The 24,454-nt window shown below is 36.1% G+C and overlaps 1 protein-coding gene across 1 annotated transcript in view; it reads left to right on the top strand.

Annotated features, from left to right (window-relative positions):
- LOC134236577 (titin homolog) overlaps nt 1-23,526 on the top strand; it is a 59,523-nt gene extending 35,997 nt beyond the window's left edge. The window contains 28 exon segments of the mRNA XM_062718755.1: nt 906-2,299; nt 3,320-3,496; nt 3,974-4,192; nt 4,654-5,301; nt 6,387-6,516; nt 7,876-8,119; nt 8,455-9,178; nt 11,449-11,613; nt 12,059-12,294; nt 13,493-13,546; nt 14,318-14,413; nt 15,012-15,237; nt 15,531-15,685; nt 15,943-16,238; nt 16,375-16,519; nt 16,644-16,789; nt 17,029-17,185; nt 17,640-17,806; nt 17,944-18,053; nt 18,259-18,428; nt 18,689-18,840; nt 18,990-19,303; nt 19,417-19,556; nt 19,680-19,726; nt 20,142-20,418; nt 20,596-20,717; nt 21,793-21,948; nt 22,055-23,526. Of these exon segments, the coding sequence (XP_062574739.1) occupies nt 906-2,299; nt 3,320-3,496; nt 3,974-4,192; nt 4,654-5,301; nt 6,387-6,516; nt 7,876-8,119; nt 8,455-9,178; nt 11,449-11,613; nt 12,059-12,294; nt 13,493-13,546; nt 14,318-14,413; nt 15,012-15,237; nt 15,531-15,685; nt 15,943-16,238; nt 16,375-16,519; nt 16,644-16,789; nt 17,029-17,185; nt 17,640-17,806; nt 17,944-18,053; nt 18,259-18,428; nt 18,689-18,840; nt 18,990-19,303; nt 19,417-19,556; nt 19,680-19,726; nt 20,142-20,418; nt 20,596-20,717; nt 21,793-21,948; nt 22,055-22,141 (6,954 nt within the window). The 3' untranslated portion in view covers nt 22,142-23,526.
- The last annotated feature ends 928 nt before the right edge of the window (nt 23,527-24,454 follow it).

Below are 24,454 nucleotides of genomic sequence, written 5' to 3'. Positions count from 1 at the left end.
AAAAGGTTAAAAAAAGTCCACACATGATGATCTCAGGCAGACATAAGCACCCGGTTTTATCAGATATTGGTCATGAATGAAGTACCTTGTCTTTTTCATTTGTTTGATTTGGAAAGGCACCCAATTGACACCTATGTTATTTAAATAGAAATGTTTCCTTGTAAATACATTCATTCATCTGAAATATACTACCAGGTCTTTTAAACAATACAGCCCAATCCTCTATTGAGTAATCTAGTTTACATCTTTGAATTAGACTACCTTTAGAAAAGACGTTGATTTGTTGAACGTATAGTGATAAAATTTTACTCTGTGGCATGTCACAAAATTATTCAGGTGTTGACCTAAAGATTGTGAATCCCATTTGCATGGATATGTTGATTTGTAATTAGTTATCGTGGAGATTGCATTAGTGAGTCATTCCATTAGAGACGTTTTACAAGAAGCATGTGGACTAGCTTTGTCTCTCTCTGAAAACAGATACTGTATAAAATATCGACATGTAAGGGTTCATAATGAGACAATAAAGATAGGGTAGGTTCACAGCGATTTATCTTGTAGAATAGTAATGATGGAGAGATTAAAGATAGATTTTAAAATTCTGATTAGTAATAACTGCTTGTGTGTTCTTTGATTTCATGCACAAAATTTGATGTTTTCTGAAATTTGAATCTTGTCTGCACTGATAGATTGATCATGTCTGGCACAGAATGTATTAATAGCATGGTTTGCATGTCACTTAACCAATGGCTTTGGTATTTCAGGTCTCGTCAGTCATCAACCGATTTTCGGGGGAATTTGGAGACAAGAAGATAGATTCCAAAACAGCCAAGAAAACAGAGGAGACAACACATAGGCATATACCTATAGTCAGGAGAAAAAATGATTTCTCTTCTCTGTTACAGAAATTTTCAGGTTCTAACGGAGAATCCGGAGATGTGTCGCCCAGAAGGAAAGTAAATCTTCATCGTCAGGAAGCTTGTGCTGTTGGCAGCAGCGACGAATCGGATAGTCGCCGAACCCCCGAACGGACTCAAAGTTTACGTGTGAAAAAGTCCCCTTCTCCTGATGAGAAAAAAGGGGTACAGAGATCTGAGAGCTTCAAGTCGGATTTTATGCGCAAACGATACAGTCCTGAAACTGTGATAAATACACCATTGGAAGAAGATTCCGAAAACATGGCAACCCCAAATCCAGAGCTTGCAGCTATTTTGAACAGACGCCACAAAGTGGTCACTGATCAACAGATCAAAGGACAGGAGTTAGAAAGGGAACAAATTTATAGCAAAAAAGTAGAAAAAGAAGACATAGCCCACAAACCAGCAGAAGTGGATGAAGTTATTTGTGATGTGCAAGTAGCTTCTAAATTGAAATCGAGGCTAAATGAAACTGATTCTTCTAACACAAGGGAAGGTGCTAACATTGATGATCGTTTTAAATCTTATCAAAAGACAGATGACATCATCACAGATTCTGAGGTAGCAGATATACTCAAAGCCAGGAAAAAACAAACTGACTCCAAAGTAGGCGAAGGTAAGGTTATAGTAAACAAAGACTCTGACCAAAGCTCAGAACAAACGCCAAAGGTTGTAAGTGATGATACAGTAAATAAACAAGAACAATCATCTCTGGCTCCCCCATCGAAAACAGAGGGCAGTCAAGCCAGAGTGACTTCATCAGTGTCTGAGGTTACCAGTAGTGTTAGCCAATTAGTGACCAGTACAAAAGCCCAGTCACCAGAACAGAGCAGCAGTATCGACAGCAAAAAGTTTGCTGAGAAACTAGAAACAGAGAAAACTCCTGCTGCAGGAATTGTGTCACCAATGCCTCATATTGTATCAAACATTATGACAAAAGCTTCATCACCAGATCAAAACCGCATTACTGACAGTGAAAAGTTAGGTGAGAAATCAGAACCGGAGAAAACTGCTGCAATGCCACATGTTGTGTCAAATATAAAGTCCTCAGAATTCCTTGAAAAGGATTCAGATAAGGAAAAATCACCACTGAGATCTCTCAGATCATCTGTGTCTCCAAGTAAGGACAATGTGTCATCTGTGGAATCCTCGTCTTCATCTAAATCATCAGCCATTCGTCGAGCGGAGTCATACGGGGCCAAGGACAGCGATCGTCCAAAGGGAATTCTCAAACGGACCAAGTCCATGAAATCCAGTGTGATCGTGGATGAGGAATTAGCCGGTATTTTACGAAGACGTAAGATGAAACAGGACAACAGTGACAGCGATGAAAATGGTGACGATAAACAAGACGTTGCCAGTGATATTCAAGAAACACTCAGGTAAGGAGAGTGTGGACATAGGTGGATGAAGGTTAAGATGAAAATGATCAACTTTTCTGTTAAAATAAAACTTCTGTTTAGCCATTTTTAGATCTAAAGTTTACAGTTAGATGCACAGGTATATTTTTGATATAATTTGTACCTCCTAAGTTTTCTATCTTTATGAATAGAATGATACTACTTCAGTTTTATTATTGTTCAGAAGAAATTGTATATTAGAAATATTTATTTAATACAGGCTCAATCTATTTTAAATCTATAAATATTTACAAAGCACCTGGCAAAATGTTTTCCATGAAATCAAGGAATAGGTCATACTTCTGATTTTGATGTTGGTTGCTTTGGAGTTATCCCTCTTTTGTGTTCTCTATCTCAGACTAAAGCTTCTCTTAGAATCAGGAACTCTATGATAGTTAGGTCAGTGTACACCCTGTGAACATTTATATTGTACATGTACTAATACATGTATGGTTGTCATGCTGCAGTATATTTATCTTAGAAAACTGGGATTGTAGTAAAACTGTCCGGAAGCTGCTTCCTGTACAAGCCACTTAATCTTTAGAAGAGATTAAAATAAAATGAATCATTATACATTGTGACTATGACAACGTAAATAATATGAAATTTACTCAGAATAATTACTTTAAACAAAAGTGTGGAAAAACAAAGGAAATATTGGTGGATCCTAGTAGAAAGGAACGTTTTAGATTAACTTTGTACCTGTGAAGGTTTTGTTGAGGAGTATATTTATAATTAAGAGTGTGTGGAAGCTGACAATAATGAATGCCGATAGTATGATAGGAATGGCTGGTGTCTGTTTTCTATTGCTGGTAGTGTATATCATATTCTGTCACTTCTCCAGAACTAAGAGAAAATCTCCCAGGGATTCATCACATGGCATCAAAGAGTAAGCTTGGCAAAAAGAAAAATACAAAAAAGATATATAAGATATATTCTAGATATAACTTGTTTGCCACCTACATCATTTGGTTATCTGTCATTTTCGCTCTTTTGTTTTAGGAGGGAGAAGGAATTTCGGGGGGAGACCAGCATAGAGGAGAAAGATGGCACACCTAAACTTTCCATGCAGGAGAGGATTTTTCAAATGCAAAACAAATTGGAGGAAGCCAAGTCATGTCCTATAACACCCCGAGCCAAATCAGGAACCGCAACTCCAAAATTTGCCTTTAAAGGGAGGTAAGCATGATATTTTTGGGTGTAGTTGAACTTATGACCATTACTACATTACAATCAAGGTCAGGATACATGAAAGTACAGTTTTATTGCTGGTAATAAAGGGAACATAAATTCTTAAATCAGAGGTTTCCAAATGTCAGAAGTTTTACTTTTTATTTACACAACATAGAAGATGGCTTAACCATAAAATCTTTATTAATCTACCAAAAGATTATTATTCTCATTAGAATTAGACAAGGAATCGTTTAAACTGCATCTAAGGTGATTGACACATTGCATCACAGAACAAACAACACACGGGAGTTTCTTTTCCTCTGTTTTGTTTCTTACTATTCTCCTGGCTTGTACTCGTGCCAGATTTCTGCAGTCAGAGCTTTTTTTAGGTGAAGAAGAATGTCAGACATAGGCACCAGTGACATTTCTTACTAGGAGAAGTACAGTTGTCTCTAACAGAGAGTATTTTGTGTTTTGCTTCAGAACTGGTAGCTTGACTCCTCATTCTCAGAGCACAGATGAGCAGAGCTCAAGCTCGATTTGTGGTGAGCAGCTGATACAGAAACTCAGCAACCTCGCCGAGCTCGGCCACAAAGTGGGAAGCTTGGAGGAGAAGCGCAAGGCCTTCCAGAAACGTAAGAGGGAGGACTGGAGAACAAGAACTCAGCCAGTCACGTTAGAGGAAATACAGGAGGCTGATGGGTAATTATATCCTAAAGTTATATGTGTATAAGATGTGTAGTGTGCTTCTGCTAATTATAATAGATAATTTGTTAATTTTGTGCATATAATATGTACTGTATATATTGTTGTGAAATATATTGTCACTGTGTTACTCTAGAAATGGTACTTTGAAATAATTATAATGCTTCATTAATACTTGATTTCACAATTTTCAATTTCGTTAATGCTTTATTTATCTTAAAGAGTCTGCATTTAATGAGAAGTTATGATTAGAACTTTACTCAGAAAAAAACAATATATATATATCTAGTCTTGTAGCATTAAAATCACAATCTGCTTTTCATATAAAAATGGGAATTTACTTAGTACTATTATTTCTTGTGCATACTATGATTAATGGTGCTAGGGATTAAGGATTTTGTGGGTTTATATTGTGTTTTAGATTTTGGGGGTAGCTTTTGTTGTTTGCTATTTTGCAGTTTACAATCAGTTGCTGATTTTAGATGTGAAGTGTTAAAAAAGTCATCCAAAAATGTGTTCGAACAACTTGAAAAAGACACAAAGAAATTCCTTGGAAAGAGAAGTGAATTTCCCCAACATCTTCATAGAGAAAAACTGAGACGATCTCGAAGGGAACGCCATAAGACTTTGCCGATTACTGCCGCGGAGCTCAATGCCATTCCTGAAGGGGAGCCAATCGGAATGGCAGGACTAAGGAAGAAATCCGATTGGTCAGGAGCCAGAGACTCTAAAGCCGATTCTGGTATTTTATCAGGGTCATCTGATGTAGAAAATTACTGTGATAGTTTTGAATTCCAAACCTCAGAGGAAAGCCTCCGGAGTCTGAGTCTGGATCTGGATACACACGAGGATGATCCAGCCAGACTTAGTGTGTCTGCTAAAGCGTCCATGTTTACAAACATCGTAGAGAAGGCCAAACCGGATAAGCCCAAGCCGTGTGCTAGTGGAGCTAAGAGGTACATCGACAGGAAGAAGAGAGAGAGATGTCAGACACAGCCGGTTACGGAGGAGGAGGTGAAATCCGCGGCGGAGATTGCCGATGGCGGGAAATCCGAGGGCGAAAAACCGCAGCAAGAGGAAGAGGAAAAGACGGATGATGCTGCTAGGTTGGTGTGGAATCTTTGCTAGCTTGTCCAGCAAGCCTGAGTCACATTCTTATGTTTAAATATTTATTTTACTTTTTTTAAAATGCTTTGCATGTTCAATGCTTATTGAGGGGCAGAGTTTTGTTTTTTGGCATTGCGAGGCATGCTTGTGTGCAGTTTTTCTCTGCTCTGCTGCTTATTATAAAAGAATATAATTACTGTGTAAAGAAACTGGAAATGCTTTTTATTTATATCAAAATTATATAATGAAAATATTAAACTCACTATAATTCTGTTAAATATAATTAAGTTCTATGCATTAGTCTTTCAAAAGCAAGTCTTAAATGGATATGAAATGACACTGAATGGCTTACTATCTCTCATAAATTATCTGTTTTTAAGAAAATGTTCACTGTTCTTAAGCATTCATTTCATGTTACATTTTATTAAAAATTGTCTAAACATGTATGAAAATAGGTGTCAAATGAATTATTAACGGAAGCATGAGTATAATACACACATGATTTAATTTTAAAAGGGATATTTTAAATGAACGTGACAATATCTTGGTCATTAGGGTGAATTAAGTATCAAGTTTTTAATCAAGATATGACAGGCATTTTATGAAGATATGGCCTTAATATTATTTGTCAGAGATTTTTATCGGTGTCAGAAACATTGGCACCAGAAACATGGGGAAATGAATCCAGCATTGTTCACTGAGGCATGGGTATTCTCTTCCACTTGGTGCCCCAATTAATCTCAATTTGTGGAATATGAGTTATCAAAACAGCTGAAATCTGTAAAGATATTAACAGAAGTACCTGTTAAGGTCGCCTATTATTACCTGGAAAGGATTTTGGAGTGGGAAATTTGGAAAAGATAGGTTGTTTAGGTTAACCGAGTTATTTTCGTATATATGTACCCAATTCTAGGTGTTTTGTAGTACATTTACCATATGTTTTATTTAAGGTTAATGTGTTTAAGAAAGGCATTTATAACACTGATGTAACATGCTATTTGTTTCTCAACTGTTAGGCATGCACAGGTGTTAAAAATGTAGACATTAGATTTTTAATTTTTTTTATATATTTTGCTAATTTTAGGAGAAGTTTAGCAGAGAAAGTAAAACTCTTCTCTAGCCTAAAAGAACAAGAGAAGGTGCCCCCCAAAGCTGACCCCCCAGTCATCAGGCGGAGGAACCGTAAACAGCTGACCTCAAGATTTAATACTCAGGTATTTGTTATTCAGTGATTACATCCTTTAAAATATGAATTTATTTGAGGGAATAAGAAGTTATTTTACCCTACATATCAAATTTGAAGGGGAGGGGGGATACAGGAATGCTGATTATATATAGGAATCTTGTCCAGGCAAATGGAGAATCATTGGATTGAAGCTCATATTTGGCGCAAAAAAATGTCTATGACTCCAAGAATATGTTTTAACCCTGGTCAAAGCTCATAGTAGCAAGTTCAAGTTCACTGATATAAAAAAATATGAAACGTATGACAGCTGGTCTATGATTTTTTATAATCAAGGGTGTCCATTGTCCATAATTTACTAAAAGATTCCTTACGACAAAGAATTTCATTTTTTTTGTCTTTCTGTCTTTCTGGAAAGTTCAAGGTTACGTTTACAAAATATAAATGGGCCTTTATTTAAAAAAGGATGTTAATATGTGAGCTCGCTCACTGTGAGCACCTGTTGTTAAAACATAATACAAATTGCAACATGCTAATTAGAAAGGATATACATGTAGAGTGGGGATTAGAAAAACTTGAGACATATTTAATTTGAATGGTCTGTATATTAAATTTTTCATTTATCTGTAATGTTCGACCATACATCTTTTTTACGTCAGAAACAGCTATTAACAATGATTTGTAGGAAACAAGGGCATTCACATTTTTAGGTCCATCTTAGGTCACCTTACATTTGTAATATTATCTGTAAGTATTTGTGTGTTGACATAAGGTCTTCTTTTGCCCTGACCATAACGTGACCTAGTTCAGTCAGTCTATATAAATTACATATTTCTCATGACAGGATGTAGGATATGGAAAGGTAATTGGATGTAACAAATCATAATATTTACCTTGATATTAATATATATTTCCTTATTCTGTATTTTGACTCTTTACAAACTGGGCATATGACTGAGGTTTGTTTCTTTGAGCAATATTTATATATTTTGATAATTATAGGTGTCTATAAAAATTAAACTTTCTAGACATGTACCTGGGGTATATATAGATTCATCTTTATTGTACCACTGGGCAACAAGAAATATTTTAGAAAGCTGCTGTGGTCAGTGTGTAGCAATATATATTTATCCTCTGATTATCAGTGTTGACTTTTGACCTTCTGGAGTTCACTGTACACATATTGGGAAATTTGCTGTCTCTCATACTTTATGGTGATCCATTTTTTACCAGATTAGAATTTTCCATTAAATTTATCACCAGATTACCTGTGGTCCACTTAATGGAGTTTTTGTCAGTCATTTGTGAAAGGATTTTTTGACCTGAAGATATGAATTCTGCAAATTTTTAGCTTATTAATGGGACTGGACTGTGTTTTTGTTCGATATAGCCCGTGACCATTGAAGAAGTGGAGAAGGCAGCCCAGTACCGAATCTCTCCCCTGGCCATGAGTATGGTCAAACCGCCAGACCCAGAAATCATGCAAGGACTCTCTGTGGCAGCCCAGAGGGAGCTGATGGCTCAACATGCCGAGAAAATCATGTCTCAGCCTAGCTCAAGACAAGGCTCGAGTATGGACCTGTCCGATAAATCTCAGTCGTCATCAGATCTCAGCAAACAAAGCTCAGACAAAGGTGAGTCTCGGATAAACCTAACGATAAGTCACTGTGCCAACTCATTCATAATTTACTTTATCATGGTTTATTGTAGAAATATCCTTACCTTGTTTCTCTCAGAGAATATGTTTACTCGCCTGTTTTTAAGATAGTCCAGTAGTCATAGCACTTGAATGAAGTGATAAAAAACACACTCCTCCCAAATCAGGAAGAATAAGTGTGTTTGTTTTACTTTAGAGTAGGACATTATTAGAAATGAGAGAGATTATGAAAACATTACTCTAAAAAATTGTCATTAAAACTTCCTTAAGAATTTCACAAGATCAATTGCTGTTAATTTGCATACTTTGTAGAAGGACCAATCAGCAGTAAGACTGCTGAGAAACAATTGAGTAAGAGCATGTCAAAGTCAGAAGGGGATGTGAAAGGCATTCTTCGGGGTGATAGTACTAAAGGAGCGGAGGAACCTCGCAGCATTCTGAAACACCATGTGGAAACCCATGAGGAACTCAAAAGAATCATGCTGGAGAGAGAAGAACACAGGAGTATACTGAAATCCAGCAACCACAGCCTAGCTACAGAACAGAAGGGGATTCTGAAGACATCAGGAGGAAAAGAGGAGGAATCGGTGGAGGAAAAGGCAGGTGTTCAGGAGGAAATAGTGAAAGGTGTGCTGAAGTCCTCAGGAATCGAGGAGCTGGGAGGTGACTCGGAACCTAAAGGTATTCTGAAGAAGGAGAGTAGTTTTGAGGTGAAAAAATCTGAACCTGAGAAAGGTGTGTTAAAAGACAGCACCTTTGAGGTGCATCAAGAGGAACCTGAGAAAGGTGTTCTAAAAGAAAGCAGTTTTGAGGTTCCCAAATCTGAACCCGAGAAAGGAGTGCTTAAAACAATTGGACAAAAGGAGGAAGCAAATGTTCATGGAATTTTGAAGAAAGACAAAGAGGAGGACATTGTGTCACCGCGTGTGGAGGAAGTGAAAGTATCAGATAGAAAGTCTCCATCTCCGGAACGAAAGGCTGCAGGAGGATGTGCCGCATCCATACGGAGGAGGAAGGACCGCAAACAGCAGGAAAGGTGAGTTTTTATGAAGGGTCAACTTCAGCAAGAAATGGCTGATACTTACCCTTTAGTAATTTGATATGCATTCTGTCAGTATTTTCCCATCAGATCTGACCACAGTATTTAGGATAGGTTAAGCATTGTTCTGAATTGATGTCATGTTACTATGTTGGGAGAGTAAACCATCATTTAATAAATTTATTTTCTCACATCTCTATTAAAGTAGATTGAGGTACAATACTATTGCATTTCAGATTTGCACTGCAGATAATTTAATGAATATTAGGCCTTGAAATTTTCTCAGTGATGAACACAAAAGTTTTGGACTGATAACAATATTGTTTTCATGCAGTATGCACTAATTGTGGAAAAAATAACCATATCCTGTAACACCAAATATTTTAATCATAGCCTATAACATTAATTACCAGTATTTATAGCTGCCATTGCTACAAATATATACCAATCAAAGCTCAGTAACCTTGTAAATGTAGCCAGATTATGTAAATATGACTGTTACATAGTGACTGATAAAACATTGATGGATAGGGAGATGGAAACTAAATGTATGCACTTTAGCTGGAAAATTGTCACTGAATGACCCTAGCATGTGTGGGCCACACTTTAGTGAGATACCATTCTATGTAAAAGTGACGTAGGCTTTATAGATATTTGTGTTTAATTAGGCTTGTGAATTCACACCAACTCGTAAGTTGAAAGATATCTTTTCATAGGACCTAAGGCTAAGCTATCTACACCATCTAATGTCAACAAAAAACCCCATGGACGGCCTCCTAATACATAACACACTATGTTTAGACTGATAGTCATATTGAGCTGCAATCAAGTTTATTAGTTTACTTAGGACTAGATGAAAGTTATAAACTGCTAAAGCACAAAGGACAGCTGGACTATTATTGGGCTATAAGGAATATGTTTGTTCCCTCAGGAAAGGGAGATTTTACGCTCATTTAAGGACAACAGGAAATAGATGACACTTGAATGATACCCGGTTATTATATTGTTATTTTACGCCTTGGTCAGCGTGTGTTAAAATTTTAGAAAGACGTGTGTGAAAGTTAACGACATCGTGATGAGAGGAAATGTCAGATTATTACTTTTAATTAAGTATTTAATGTAAGGAAAATTATTAGATGTTGGAAATAAAGGGCTCGTGATCCATGTGTTCAAATTGGTATAGACAGTTAATGCATCATGAATTGATTGAAAGCGGGAAGTGCAGTGATATTTTATGAAGGAACTTTTGTTTCCTGTATTTAAGAGGCAAAATGTTGGCACATTTATTTTGAGTCTCTTCTTTGTGCAATGTAAGCTGGATTGATCAGGCTTTAGGGCTAGAGTGTGCACTTCACGTCGGATGTAAAGGTTTGCCGGCCACACGAAGGCTGCAGCGTAGGATTCGGAAGTCTGTGGTCGCGTTATTTGTAACCAGTTCACTATCAAGGATCAGTAAACAAAATCTGTGAGAAAAATTAATGTGATTAAGACCAAGTTTTCTCTCATGTGACAATTTTTTTAGTCATGCATTGATTAGTACAAATACGGATATTTTCTGAGTGTCAGAACAAAAGCTTTGTGAACATGCCTAAATTTGGACAGGATATGATTGCAAATCTTATTTTGAAATTCGAATCAAAATCAAATAAAGCAAAATCTGGAAAATTGGAATTAAAACCTCAAACTTCACCCAAAAGGTTTGTGTTTTTATTTAGGTTTATTGATATTGCATGGTATAGGTACCCTAACAGTATATTTTACATAGGAGAGGAATTTTAATTGTTATATTTTCATTATGAAGCATTGGACTCTGTACCATAGGATTTGAACTCTGCTATCACATATTGTGAATTGTGTTTCAAATTGTTTGATTTGGTGTAGTACTGAGGGTAGCCATGCATGTAAGCATCATTGACTAGAAAAATTTCTTTTTTAAAACAAGGAACTAAAGTAAAGTTCTTTTAAAAATAGCAAAAAAATCATGTAGAGGATTAATACATGTAATAGGAACACTGCATACATCTGCAGAAAAAATGGCATTCAGCTAATTAAGGGATATTTACATGACTCATATAAACACTATTTATGACCTTATAAAGTTGAAAAATATGCCATAAGCATTCAAGTAAATATGGACTTAATACTGCCAGTTAGTTATCTCGTCAGGGGTTGCCTATACCAAGAGGCTTTTTATTAAAATGCATTCATAAAGACCTATGGCTTTTCTATTGTTTGTATTCTGTATGTATACATCTATTATTCTGCAGATTCCTTACCCAGCCAAATGACAAAACTTCACCAGAGAAATCCCCCGAGGGTTCCCCCAAACTGCGTTATGGGGCCACCCGACACAAGACCCAGCCCATCACCCCGGAGGAGAAGCGGGAGGCTGAGGAGGGCCAATCAGATGTCAAAGTCTCGGTCAAGGACAGGTAACTCTTGTTTGACTCACACCTTACACAGGAAAGATGGTGAATCAAGCCATTCTAGATGTTAGATGTACAGGAAGTCACATAGTTTCAAATAACAGGTGCTTGATTAAAACTTAAGTGCTGTAAAGCACTGATCGCTATGTGTAGATTAGGATAATATGTTGTTACATATTTCTAAATCTCTATATGATAGTCAAATCTCGAAAATAAAGCATCATTAAATTCAGTTTTAAAAAATCATTCTAATTTTTGCAAACAATATTTTTGTAAGAGTGAGAAGTTTACCAATGTATGCTTATTTTCCATGTGTTTCGCTGGAGTTTTTTGATGAATTAATTCTCACAGTTGTTTTGGTTATAAAGGCAATCTTTGTAAGAATGAAAAACAATCCCTAAAATCATAAAAATGGGCAAATAATTAACCTTTTTGCTCTGTCTGCCTGTAGATTGAGTCAGTTGAAGAAGAGTGGGGAGGAGGATTGGAAGAAGAGGGTGTCTAAGCCCCTGGATACGAAGAACGGGGAGGTGGAGGTCAAACTACGGGAGAAGAAGGGACTGGACATGCCCCGCCCCAACAGTATCGCTGACCGGCTTAACCTGCTGGAGACCTCTCAGGTGGGCTGGAAGGGCAGGGTGGAGGAGAAGGATGCTTCAAGGTTCACAGTGGCCCATAAACTGGCAGGTAAGTCTGAGGGTGGTGTAGGTCAGGTTCACAGTGGCCCATAAACTGGCGGGTAAGTCTGAGAGTGGTTAAGGTTAGTTTCACAGTGACCCATAAACTGGCGGGTAAGTCTGAGAGTGGTTAAGGTTAGGTTCACAGTGACCCATAAACTGGCGGGTAAGTCTGAGGGTGGTGTAGGTCAGGTTCATAGTGACCCATAAACTGGCGGGTAAGTCTGAGGGTGGTGTAGGTCAGGTTCACAGTGACCCATAAACTGGCAGGTAAGTCTGAGGGTGGTGTAGGTCAGGTTCACCATGGCCCATAAACTGGCAGGTAAGTCTGAGGGTGGTGTAGGTCAGGTTCACCGTGGCCCATGAACTGGCAGGTAAGTCTGAGGGGGTGTAGGTCAGGTTCACAGTGACCCATAAACTGGCAGGTAAGTCTGAGGGGGGTGTAGGTCAGGTTCCACCGTGGCCCATGAACTTTTTTAAGCAGGTAAAAAACTGTAAAATGGGCAAAGCTGTATTAAGTCAGGTTCACAGTGAAAACAAATTCCATAAACTGGCAGGTAAGTCTGAGGGGGGTGTAGGTCAGGTTCACCGTGGCCCATAAACTGGCAGGTAAGTCTGAGGGGGGTGTAGGTTTCCTGGATAAAAACTGATAGGGTTATTGATTAGGCTATAGGTCTTCTAGGATTAGACTCCTTTTACCAAGAACAATGCTGAAATAAAAGTCTGTAATAATGAGGTAATCACTAAAATGCAGTTTTTGATATTTATTTAATCAAACAAAACATCAAACACGTGTGAAGCTTGTAACTAGTTCAGAAAATAACCAATATGTTCCCTAATAGGCTCTGTTATAAAAATTCTCACTATTGGTGTTTCCTTTATGTTCAAATATGAAAGAGATGGCAGCTTTTGATCATTTGCAGATCATTGTGAATTGTTATTCAAAATTGTGTAATTCTCTCAATTTGAAGTACTTTATTGCCATTAATTTTTGAATAAAAGAGAAATGCTTATAGCAGTTTTAACTTACATGTAAAATGGAACCTCCAATTTATGGTCTTTAACCAAACAGCATATAGCATGTCTTATGTACAGATGATGTAAATTTTATGAGGAGGCTTGGCTCTTCAAATACATTATTTCCATTAGAATTAAGACTTTATATTAGAGTTAGATAATTGTATGTTGATCTGATTTCTTTTGTACAGGTCAGGTGGAGGAAAGCCCGCTGATGAAGAAGTTGAGAGAGAAGACCAAGAGAGGTACAGAACTGTGTGTTAATTACTATAATGTCTTTCTTTTTAATTGATTTGATGCTAATCGGACACTATATAAGCCAGATACAGTGTGCTGTGAGGACTAATTATATATGTGTGCTGTGGACAACGTCACAGCTTTAAATATAATGAGTATAATCAACAGTCAAAAGGCAGATAACTCAACAAAAGATAGGAAATTCTGTTTCAGTCAAATTCATTACTCAATAACACTTAAGATACAAAAAAGGAGCATCTACAATATAGGACATTTTATTGCAAAGAGAATTTTTAAATATAAGACCTGAAGTAAAATTTTTAGAACAAAAGCATGGCAGATGAGTAGATAGTAGATGTTATGTTATTTTAAAAGCAACAGTAGAAAATTGGTTTGAATGCCAGGGGCTAAGGGTTTATTATATATTGACATATAAAAGGGTTTTTAAAGTATGATGTGCTTGCTTTAATTATATAATCTGCTAGTCACTGTTGTAAGACTTCCAATATTTCAAGGCATTTCATCAGAATAAAAAAAAAACAAATTCTTATAAGTAATTAAAAAAAATTTTGAATTTTGCATGTAAAACACAATGTTTGATTTGAATTCTATGTGCAAAAACAATCCTGAGTTTCTAGAACCAGAAAAAAGTCTTCCTTTATAAATTATTGAAATGCTTTGAATGCCTGGTAGTTGGTTTCATATCATTAATGTGTATCAGTCGTGGCTTTTTGTGGACATCACCTAACACACGGGGCACTATGCATTCATTTTTACAGACTCGGAATCCGAATCTGGGTCACCTGTTACGTTGTCACCTTCCACCCCCACGCGAGACTTGCCAAAAATCCCCCTCCCAAAGACCATCATCTCAGGTAAGACAAACACGATGTAACTCAAAATTATGGAGGCTCACAAGATCCAAATACAACAAGGTAACAAAGAGCAAATAAGGTTCTTTCTAACCCCTGTGTACATAAAAAAATGTTACTTTTAAATTATTAATTTAATTCAAAATTGAAACAGTTAAATTTTGTAACCCAAAACATGTATCCTATTAAGTAATCATTTTATATTTCATCATAAAGCAATAATCATTGCAATATTTATAACTGTGGGCTGGAATATAGAAATTATAATCAGTGGTTATATGTTGTGTATATATTGTCACTAAAATTGCACTAACTGCTTTTATGGTGGTGATTAAAATTTTTGCAACATATATTTTTTTTAAATCCATGTATATATTCTAAATAACAAATCTTATGTTTGTATTCAAACACTGTACGTGTATTTATTAGATTTGATTTGTTTTCTTTTTTTCTCTATATATATTTTTTTCTGTTTTTATTAGTCAAATCATAGTAGCAAATTATTGTGCGTTTCTATCATTACATACATCATAAGGGATATTCATCAACTAATGATGTTTGAACTCATTTCTATAAAAGTTAACTTTTAATCTTATATCAGGACCTCCAGTTGAGGATGAAACTGAGACCAAACCTAAGGGGGTCACAGTCGGTGTAACCATGGAGACGGAGGAGGTCAAGGAGCCTGTCAAGGTCACAGTTCCCTCCATGGATGACGACCAACTGAAATCCTTCTTCAGACAATCATCAGAAGTGAGCGAGACCCAGGAGAAGATTGATGTCTCTGTGGAAGACTTTAACGAGCTTTTCATCATCGCTAACGACATGTAGGTCCTAATTAGATGCTTATGCCATGTAGGTCCTTATTAGATATGAGAAAAATTATTTAAAGGTATTATGTGAGGATTTGATGGAAAAGCTTATAACTTTTAAAAGAGGGAGTAATAAATCTCATATAAAGTATACATTTATTCAAAATATCTAGCATTTTTTACTGTTTCTAAAACTTTGAGGTTAAAACTTATGCTGTCAGTTATCTGTATAAGAGAAATTTTATGCAAATGTATATCTAAAAGATCTAAAAGAAAAGTAATTGCTAATTTGTATAAAATTTTGCTAGGCTGCCATCCATGAGGAAGATCCGTCCCAAGCGTAAACACACAGCCTCAGTACGGAATCCACTGAAGACGACGTCAGTAGAGATCAAGACAGAGTACGAAGAGGTCAAGATGGGATACGCTGAATTAGAGATCAGACGCAAGCAGAAAGAGAAAAGTAAGGAGTTGTTCATTGTATTGTGTTATCAAAAATCTTTTTTTAAGCATTTTCTTTCATGATAATCATTAATTCTTCATAAGCTGTGAATGTTATTTCTAAAAACCTTAATCTTACAAAACAAATCTGCAGAAGTTTGCTTGCCATGGATTATTTCACACTTTTGTAAGACATTAATAGCTCAAACTGTGTCTCTTTAATTGTGATGAAATGTTTTGACATTTTTGTTGAAATCTAAATATCTTATCAACTTTTAGTTGCTGACAAAGCTGGTTTTGCGGAGGCAGCCCTGGCTGGCTTAGCTAGCAAAGAAAACTTTGCCAGTGTGGCTCTTCGTAAAACTGGTGAGTCTGCTGGCTCCAGTATGCCCTCTCGCCTTGACCCCTACAAAGACCTGATGCTTATCCATGTCAAAGGTCGCCGCAGACTTCAGGTCCGCTTAGTGGAGCCCTGCGCTAAATCCATCAACAGTGGGGATTGTTATATACTGGTCACTCCCGACAAAGTCATCAACTGGGTGGGGGAATTCTCAAATGTCATCGAAAAGGCGAAGGTGAGCAATATAAAAAAGACATTTAAAATTGCAAAAGTTTCTGGTATCAATAAGCAGGTTTATAGTAAACCTCCAGAAACCTAATCCATTAGAAGTTTCTTAGAAAATGATTTATTAATTTGTTCGTTTTCTATAGGCTGCAGATATTGCCACCTTCATCGTTCAGAAGAAGGACTTGGGAACTCGAGCCCCTCTAGTGGAGAATGTGGAGGAGAAGAGACAGCACCTGGGGACCGGCAAAAAATTCTGGTCCGCCCTCGGGGGCCTCAAAACCATCTCATGTAAGAGGCTAAATCTAGCAGTGATTTTCTCCTTTGTTACTTTCCTTGATGTGTATAATTTCTTATGAATTTTTTTAGCTATATGTGCCAGTGCAGTTTAATACTGTGTTTTCCATTTTTCTAGCTGCTGGACCTCCTGAGGAGGATGAGCTATATGAGAATCATATCATGGCCTCCAACATGGTGTACAAACTGGAGAACAACTCACTGGTCCCCTACCAGGAATACTGGGGCTGCCAGCCAAAACATGAAATGCTCAAGAAAGATCAGGTAAATTGGCTTAAATTTGTCCACAATTTCATAGCTAGGGTTTCTGTTATGTGTGAAACTTTAAATATTGCCATTATTTTTATCATTTGGAGAGATATGTGAATAATTTTTCTTTTTTTTTTTGAATACCAGTTTTATAGGCAAAAATGTCCACAGCAACTGAGCAATCTCTGGCAGTGTATGCTTTTATTAAACTTTTTGCAGATGATCAGCTCTTCATGTTGTCATTTCTAATACAGGTGCTGGTCTTTGATTTTGGCACTGAACTCTACGTGTGGCAAGGGAAAGCCGTGAAACCTGAGAGACGTAAAATGGGTGTCAAACTGGCTCGACAGTTGTATGAGAAAGGTTATGACTACAGTGCATGTGACATAAACCCTATGTCCCCATTGTCCAGTGAGTTGTCCTCCTTGCTTTTGTTTAAGTACTGTCAGGCCTTTGATTGCCTGTATGTTCAATTATTGTTAAATATGTCTATTAACATTCAATGAAGCTACTAGAATTCGATGTTGTGAATTAAATTTCAGGCTCTATATTGTTAGATAAATGGTATTTGGTGATGTGTTGACTGAAGCCAGATTTGTTACACATACATTTACTAACAAAATTGCATCCATTTTTTTTTGTTTTTGCCCAAGAAAAGACATATTTAAAGACACATCAGTTTTACCAATTTTATATGTTGTTCCTATATTGGAATGAGGCCTCCACACAAATTACTTGCTTTCTATGTTCACAAAAAAAGCATCCAAAGAGAACTCGGCCCTTCTCATTTTGTGTAGATACCTGCTGGAAATAAAAGGGAAGCAAAGAATAAAAATATTCATGGAAATATTTGTTTTTTTAACAGCTGAGGAAATGGGTGGCTTACCATCAGCTGCCAAAGAGAGGCCATCCTGGGGACTGTTTGGTAAAGTCAATCAGAATATGGAGACCATCTTGTTTAGAGAGAAGTTTGCTGATTGGCCAGATACTTCACGACTCATCAAGGTCAAGAGTCTGGATACAGGAAGCAAGGTATTCAGCAATGTTCCAATTATATCAGACATTTTTTATTGCTTAACAATCAAAATTGAAACGTCAGAAATAATATTATGGTAAGGGTTTTGTGAATGCTTTGACACCAGTACTGATTCGGGATGTTATTTTTTCAGACTGATCTGGCAGAACTAAAGCCATATGATGCCAAGTTAATGATTCCCGTCAACAAAGACCCTGTATCTCTAGTCTTGGAAGGCTCCAATGTAGGCAGAGGAAATACATGGTAAAATTGAAAGCGGATTCTTCAATTTTTTAAAAATTATTTTTAAATTGATTGGAGATTTTGATTTCAAATTATTGTTACGGTAAACACTTGAGTAATTCTAGAAAAAAAATCTAACTAGTCTAATTAAGAGGAATTTATTTACAAAAGGTGTTGGTACTATACTTGTACATGTTGATTACACATAAATATATTCATTTTTCAGGGCTGAGGACATGGATGGGTTTATAAGAGAACAGAACATTGTGACACTAGGGGTCACTGTGTGGCACGTCCTGGAGTATGAACACTATAAGATGCCGGAGCCCAGCTTTGGTCAGTTCCACGACGGAGATACGTACGTGGTCAGATGGCAGTACATGATCACAAACAAAGGTAGGTCATCAGTGTCAAAAAAATGAACAACAGAATCATTCTCACATGAGAAAATATGATATATGGCTCTTCTGATACATAAATCGATCATGTTAACATTTTGTGGATTTTTTTCTCTTAGAGACAATCCATTGCACCTTAATGCAGGACATATCTTTTCTTTACATTTCTCATAAATATTAAAGATACTCTCTGTTATTGATGTACAGAACATTATATTGGATTTTGATATACATACAGGTATACTTGTACTTTTGCAGGAACAAACTTAAAGGGCACACAGTCTCGTAGGTCTCTGGTAGGTCGGGAGAGGTGTGCTTATTTCTTCTGGCAAGGAAAGAACTCCACCATCAACGAAAAGGGGGCTTCGGCTTTAATGACAGTGGAACTGGACGAAGAAAGGGGCCCTCAGGTAAAAATTCCTGTCTGGAGATTTTATTAATTTTGAAAACAAACACAAAGACACAACACACTTCCACTATCTCTGCATTCACTATGTAAATGCAGCATCAACTCTGTATTTTATGTGTTCATGAATGTGTATATTTTTGCCTTTTTTAGGTACGAGTGGCAGAAGGGAAAGAGATGCCATGTTTTCTTAATCTTTTCCAAGGGCGGATGATCACTCATATAGGAAAACGTGAAGATGAGATGACCAACACCCAGGGATCATGGCGATGTTACTGTGTCCGCGGAGAATATGAGAATGAACTCTGTCTGATTGAGATACCTATGGGGGCTAACAGACTTCGCAGTCAAGCCTCCTTCATTGTTCTAAACATCAGGTCAGGTCTCCTGTTTGTGTGGCACGGCTGTAAGTCGCCACCTCATTGCCGGAAAATGGCCACTACAGCGGCAGAAAGGTTAAAAGAAAAGTAAGTTTTACATTGAATATTTTAAAAATCAGCACCTTGAATGGTGCCAGATAGTCATGGTTGTATTGACTTTTATTGCTTAGATTATAGTGATTAACTTGTTTACCCTGCAGGTGCCCTCTGGAGGTAGGAGTAAAGGAGGAGTGCTATATATTGATCACGGAGATGGAGGAGGGGTCAGAGAAACCCGAGTTCTGGTCAGCCCTGGGGGTCAAGCCCAACACAAGGTCTCTCTACTGCTGTCTTCTCAATGGTATGTATATAGAAAAGTAATTTTTCCAAGCTTTGAAATTTGAATTTACATTTTAGAAACTAAGATCCAGAGTAAAGAAGTGTTTATTATTTATTCATCATTGTTTCTATTTGATTTTCACAGATCCAACGTCTTATGATTACACTCTGCGAGTTTTCCACATGACGAGTGCCTTTGAAATTCTAATATGTTCACACATTTATCATTGTTTCAATTTTTTCTTTAAAAGCATTACATACTAACAGATATGATCTGGTTGCAAGCAACATCTTACGATTACACATCTAGCCAAAAAAAAATGATAAAAAAATTCGTTTTCCACATGACAAACGTGCCCATTACATCATTGGGAAGTTTTTTTAAATGCAAATATCGTCTATTTCATGAAATATTAAGTATTCCATCTACCAATATCAAAGAAAAATATTGAAAAACAGAAAAAGTTGAAAAATTGGACTTTTTTTCCTGTTGTACTCCGAAATGTCGCGACCTGGATAGTATTGATCACTATGCATAATCTCTGAAAGTTTCACCTTGATATCTTTTACCGTTCTTGAGATTAATAATAGCCTGAAAAATATTCTGGTTTTAAAATCATTGAAAATTCATATTCACATACTAAATGGCACCAGATTTAAATTTAAATTTTTCAATATGTCAGATTTGAGTTTCCGAGATTTTTATTTGTCCACTGTTATAACAGGTCTGTTTTTGGTGGATGATGACAATATTATGTACCTGTGGCACGGCTGGTGGCCCGAGGCCGACGCTGAGGAGGAAAATATACATACAGGCTCGGCTAGGTCTCGCTTCAGTGTCGACCGGAAATGTGCAATAGAAACCGTCATCCATTACTGTCAAGGTAAAAATAATCCCATTTAAATTGGGAAAAAGTTGATAGATCAATCATGAAGTTCAGTTCTGAGAATTGATAAACATGTTGAACAAATTATAGAGAAACACCAAACAACAGCTGAATTCGTTTTTAAAATGAATTGAATTTGAATGAAATTTAACATCTTAGCATTTGTTTTTATAGAAAAGAATCCCAGGAAACCCCCTAAAGCTGTAGCAGTGTATGCTGGTCTGGAACCTCTGGAGTTTACCAATCTGTTCCCGTACTGGGATGTAGACGAGACGGCCAAATCTCTCAATCTCAGGGTAGGTCACTCAAGACATTTAATCTTAGCTAAATGTGCTAGAAACATGTTAGTAACATCCATGTACTGTCAAGTTAAAAATAATCCATTTAAATTGGAAAATGGCTCAGTCCCTTAGATCATAGTACATAAAATTTGTCAGTTCTGAGAATTGATAATTTTAGTCCCATGCACTTCTTTAACAAATTCATTTTAAAAAATTCTGTGTAAACTGCGGCCATAGCTGAATTAACGGTAATTATTCCCTCTAACAAAAGCATTAACACCTTTTGTGGGGGATGTCATAATCTGTGTTTACATTAGCATGATTATTAGTGCCATGAGACGAACTCGGTGAAATGCGGCGGTGACATGAATTAAATTACATTTAAAAAAAACATTCCTCCTTTTACCACATTATAACATAAACACAAAAATATATGTACGCGCGATTTACAAATCAAAATATAAATGTAGCAGTGTTTTCATGGCGCCATAACACTGTTGAGGAAGACGTAATTTTTTACATAAAATTAAAAGTTCTGTTAGCACATCGTAAATAATTGTGCATGTTAATACATTGAATGAGGTCTTTGACCGAAACCTCTCTTGATACATAGTAGGCCTATATTATGCATGCCTGTATATTTTTATTGAGGTAACATTTCACCCGACTTTCAAACTTCTTGAACAAATAAGAAAATACAGTAAGTCATGTGAGACTATCTTATAATTTCTACACTCCAAAATAGTTATTGATTTCATAATTTAATTTTATTTATTATATGTATATGATGTACTTGTAAATAAACAACGAAAATTTTCGAATTTTATATTTTCCTGCATTTTTCATGACTCCGGATTCTGTACTTTTATGGCCGGATTGGACAAATTATACTGTACATAACTATTTATCTGTCACATACATTACTGCTAAATATCTTTCAGTAAATCAGCACTTGTACATGCATAAAGCTCTTCACTTTTGATATTTATTTTTATCACTAAAAGGAACAAGCATACAAATAAGTATAAAGAAAATTTTTGTGGACTACAGTTAAACTGTTCAATTGATTTCAACTGTTCTTGCTCCACAGGAAGGTAAACAGGAAGGGGAGATGACTCCTTTGGAAGAAATTCTGGAGAAAGTGACGAAGACTCGATACTCATACGAAGAACTGATGGAAGATGAACTTCCTGATGGCGTGGACCCCAAACGCCTGGAGTCTTACCTCGATGACGAGGAGTTTGAGGTAACTGTCATCGATATTTGCTTAGAAATATCTTTTTTATTCTTTCATATTGGAAAAATAATTTCAAGGAATGTCTGATGAATGGAATTCTTTTTTTTTAATGCAGGAAATAATGGAAATCGATCGAGAAGAATTCTACAAGCTCCCACAATGGAAACAAGACAAAATTAAACAACAAGTCGGACTGTTTTAAAAACTGTAATTACCAGTGGCTGAAAGCAATCTGGAAAACAAACAATTCCTCTACTTAACCAAGAAATCCATTTTTGTAGTTGTACTGGCAGTTACACTTTGCAGGATTTATTCAGTCTAGTAAATTTCATGGAATTTTTTTAATCTGTAAGCTTCGATCTGTTCCATAAAAATTTTGAACAAAACCACTGGCAAGTAAAGAATGTTACTTAAGCAAATATTGAAAATTTTACTGAAAAAGTGACACTGTTCAAGAGATGCATGCATCTAATGGTAATTTTTTCCTCATTAAATGTAGTTTCGATTTTATCTTCATACATATATATCAATACTTGTAGCTGTTATGGGGTGAACAGCAGAAAACATTTGTAAAATCACACTCGGCATTCTTTTTTGACTCAAAATTTCATGTGCTCAGCAACTACATAATTCATTGCCCTATTATATAATTTGCAATAAATAAGAAAAATGTCTTTCATGTATGTTAGTGTACCAAAGATGTACAGAATTTCCTCTGTTCCAGCCGGGCTGGGAATATTGGTGCTTTATTGTGTGTGAGGTCGTAGATTTTGGATGTGCATCCATTATGCTTGTTGTTTCAATTGCCTATTGATATATGAATTACATCTAGTAAATTCTGAACATTTTAATTTTTTATTGGTTAGTTTTCCTCCTTTCTCATGACTTTGAATTTAAGGAATGATAATGATATTGTTGATATTTTTTATCAGTCCAGCATTTATATTTGATGTAATTTTTTTTCACTGCCCAAACAAGAACATTGAAGCTTATTACTCCTTTGACATTTCTTGCCCTTCTCTGCAAATGTAAGCAATTAAAATTCAAAAGTACAAAAAATGTCTTAAAACATGCAGTCCTCTTGTAGAGATCAAATTATATCAACATTTTAAAGCTACTTAGAAAAGAGAGAAACTAAAGAAATAATTCTTATCCTTAAGTAATTAAGATGAGGACTAACTGAAAAATGTAGTGGAAAAGGTGGTTAGATTTTTATTGTTTGAATTGATGGAATACAATTGTAACTACTTTAACCTGAATATTGTACCTTTTAAGTACATGTATTAGTAACTCCCAAACTACTGGTTCCTTACACCATATTAAACATGCATTTTTTGAAAAATTGTTCAGGTGTGACAGAGTGTTTTTTGAAGAATTTTGTGAGAAAAGGGTCAAGGACAATAAAAGGTCAAGGAGACTCTCTAATGATGAGATTTTTGTACTGATGATAGCAATTCCTAAAGCAACTGTGATCTTACTTTAGTGATAGATATTTTCCCCTTTGCCTGTTTGTATACATGTGTATATTGTTATTGTCTGTATTGTTCTTTTGTATTAAAAAGTGCTTCCATAATAAACTGTTACAAAGATTGCATTGTTTTCTTCCTTACAAAGATTAACATATTGTGGGTGGTTTGTATAACGTAATTGTTCCATGATATTGTATTCAGACACTTGAGACACTGAGTTTATATGGACAACAAGTGTTTAATAGCTGTCATTTACATCACATTAATTTCTAGTCTTACCTCTTATAATCTCTTGCTTTAGGTCTTAAAACAATTGCAGTTATTATTGTATTAACATAAACTAGTCAGAACAAGGTTTAGTATCATCTACTTTAAAGGGTTTTTGTGAGGTATAGGCTCTTTTATCTAATAAGGAATGTACGTATACCATAAGTAATATTTTACGTACTTTCATCCATGTAAACAAGATGTGTTTTGAAACACTGCTGCAAGTAAAACTCCAAGGTCAAAATTGTTGGTTTTAAAGGAAGGCCTTGTCATAAGGTATAATCCTGTGAAATATAAAAGCCCTAGTATAGATACTAGCTGTTCAAAAGTTATGGCCAAGGTATTTTTTTAAAAAGTGGGTCAAACTCTAAGGTCAAGGTCAAAAGTTCAAATATTTATACCTATTGTTGTGATTGGGTCTTGTCACAATGAATACACATGTGAAATATGAAAGCCCTAGCACCAATTGTTCAAAAGTTATAACCAACATTAAAGTTTGGTGGGTTTTTTTTTGTAAGAGTAGGTTAAACTACGGGGTCAAGAGGTCAGACTTGGTGGTACCCAAAGAAAGGTCTTATTGAAAGGCATACGTACACTCAAAAGTCATGGGCAAGATTAACATTTTTGCGGACAAACAGCTAGACAGATAGGTAGACAGACAGACGGACAGGGCAAAAACTATATACCCCCGAAATTATGTTTACGAGGCATACAAAAGTTTTATACCATTTAGCATTAAAAAAAACACATGCTGAAACCTAAAATCAGATAAAAAATAA

Source organism: Saccostrea cucullata, unplaced genomic scaffold (assembly GCF_032062105.1).
Source record: "Saccostrea cucullata isolate Sc308-1 unplaced genomic scaffold, CSIRO_AGI_Scuc_v1 ctg264, whole genome shotgun sequence".
Lineage (NCBI taxonomy): Eukaryota > Metazoa > Mollusca > Bivalvia > Ostreida > Ostreidae > Saccostrea > Saccostrea cuccullata.
This window is presented reverse-complemented; position numbering and strand designations above follow the sequence as displayed.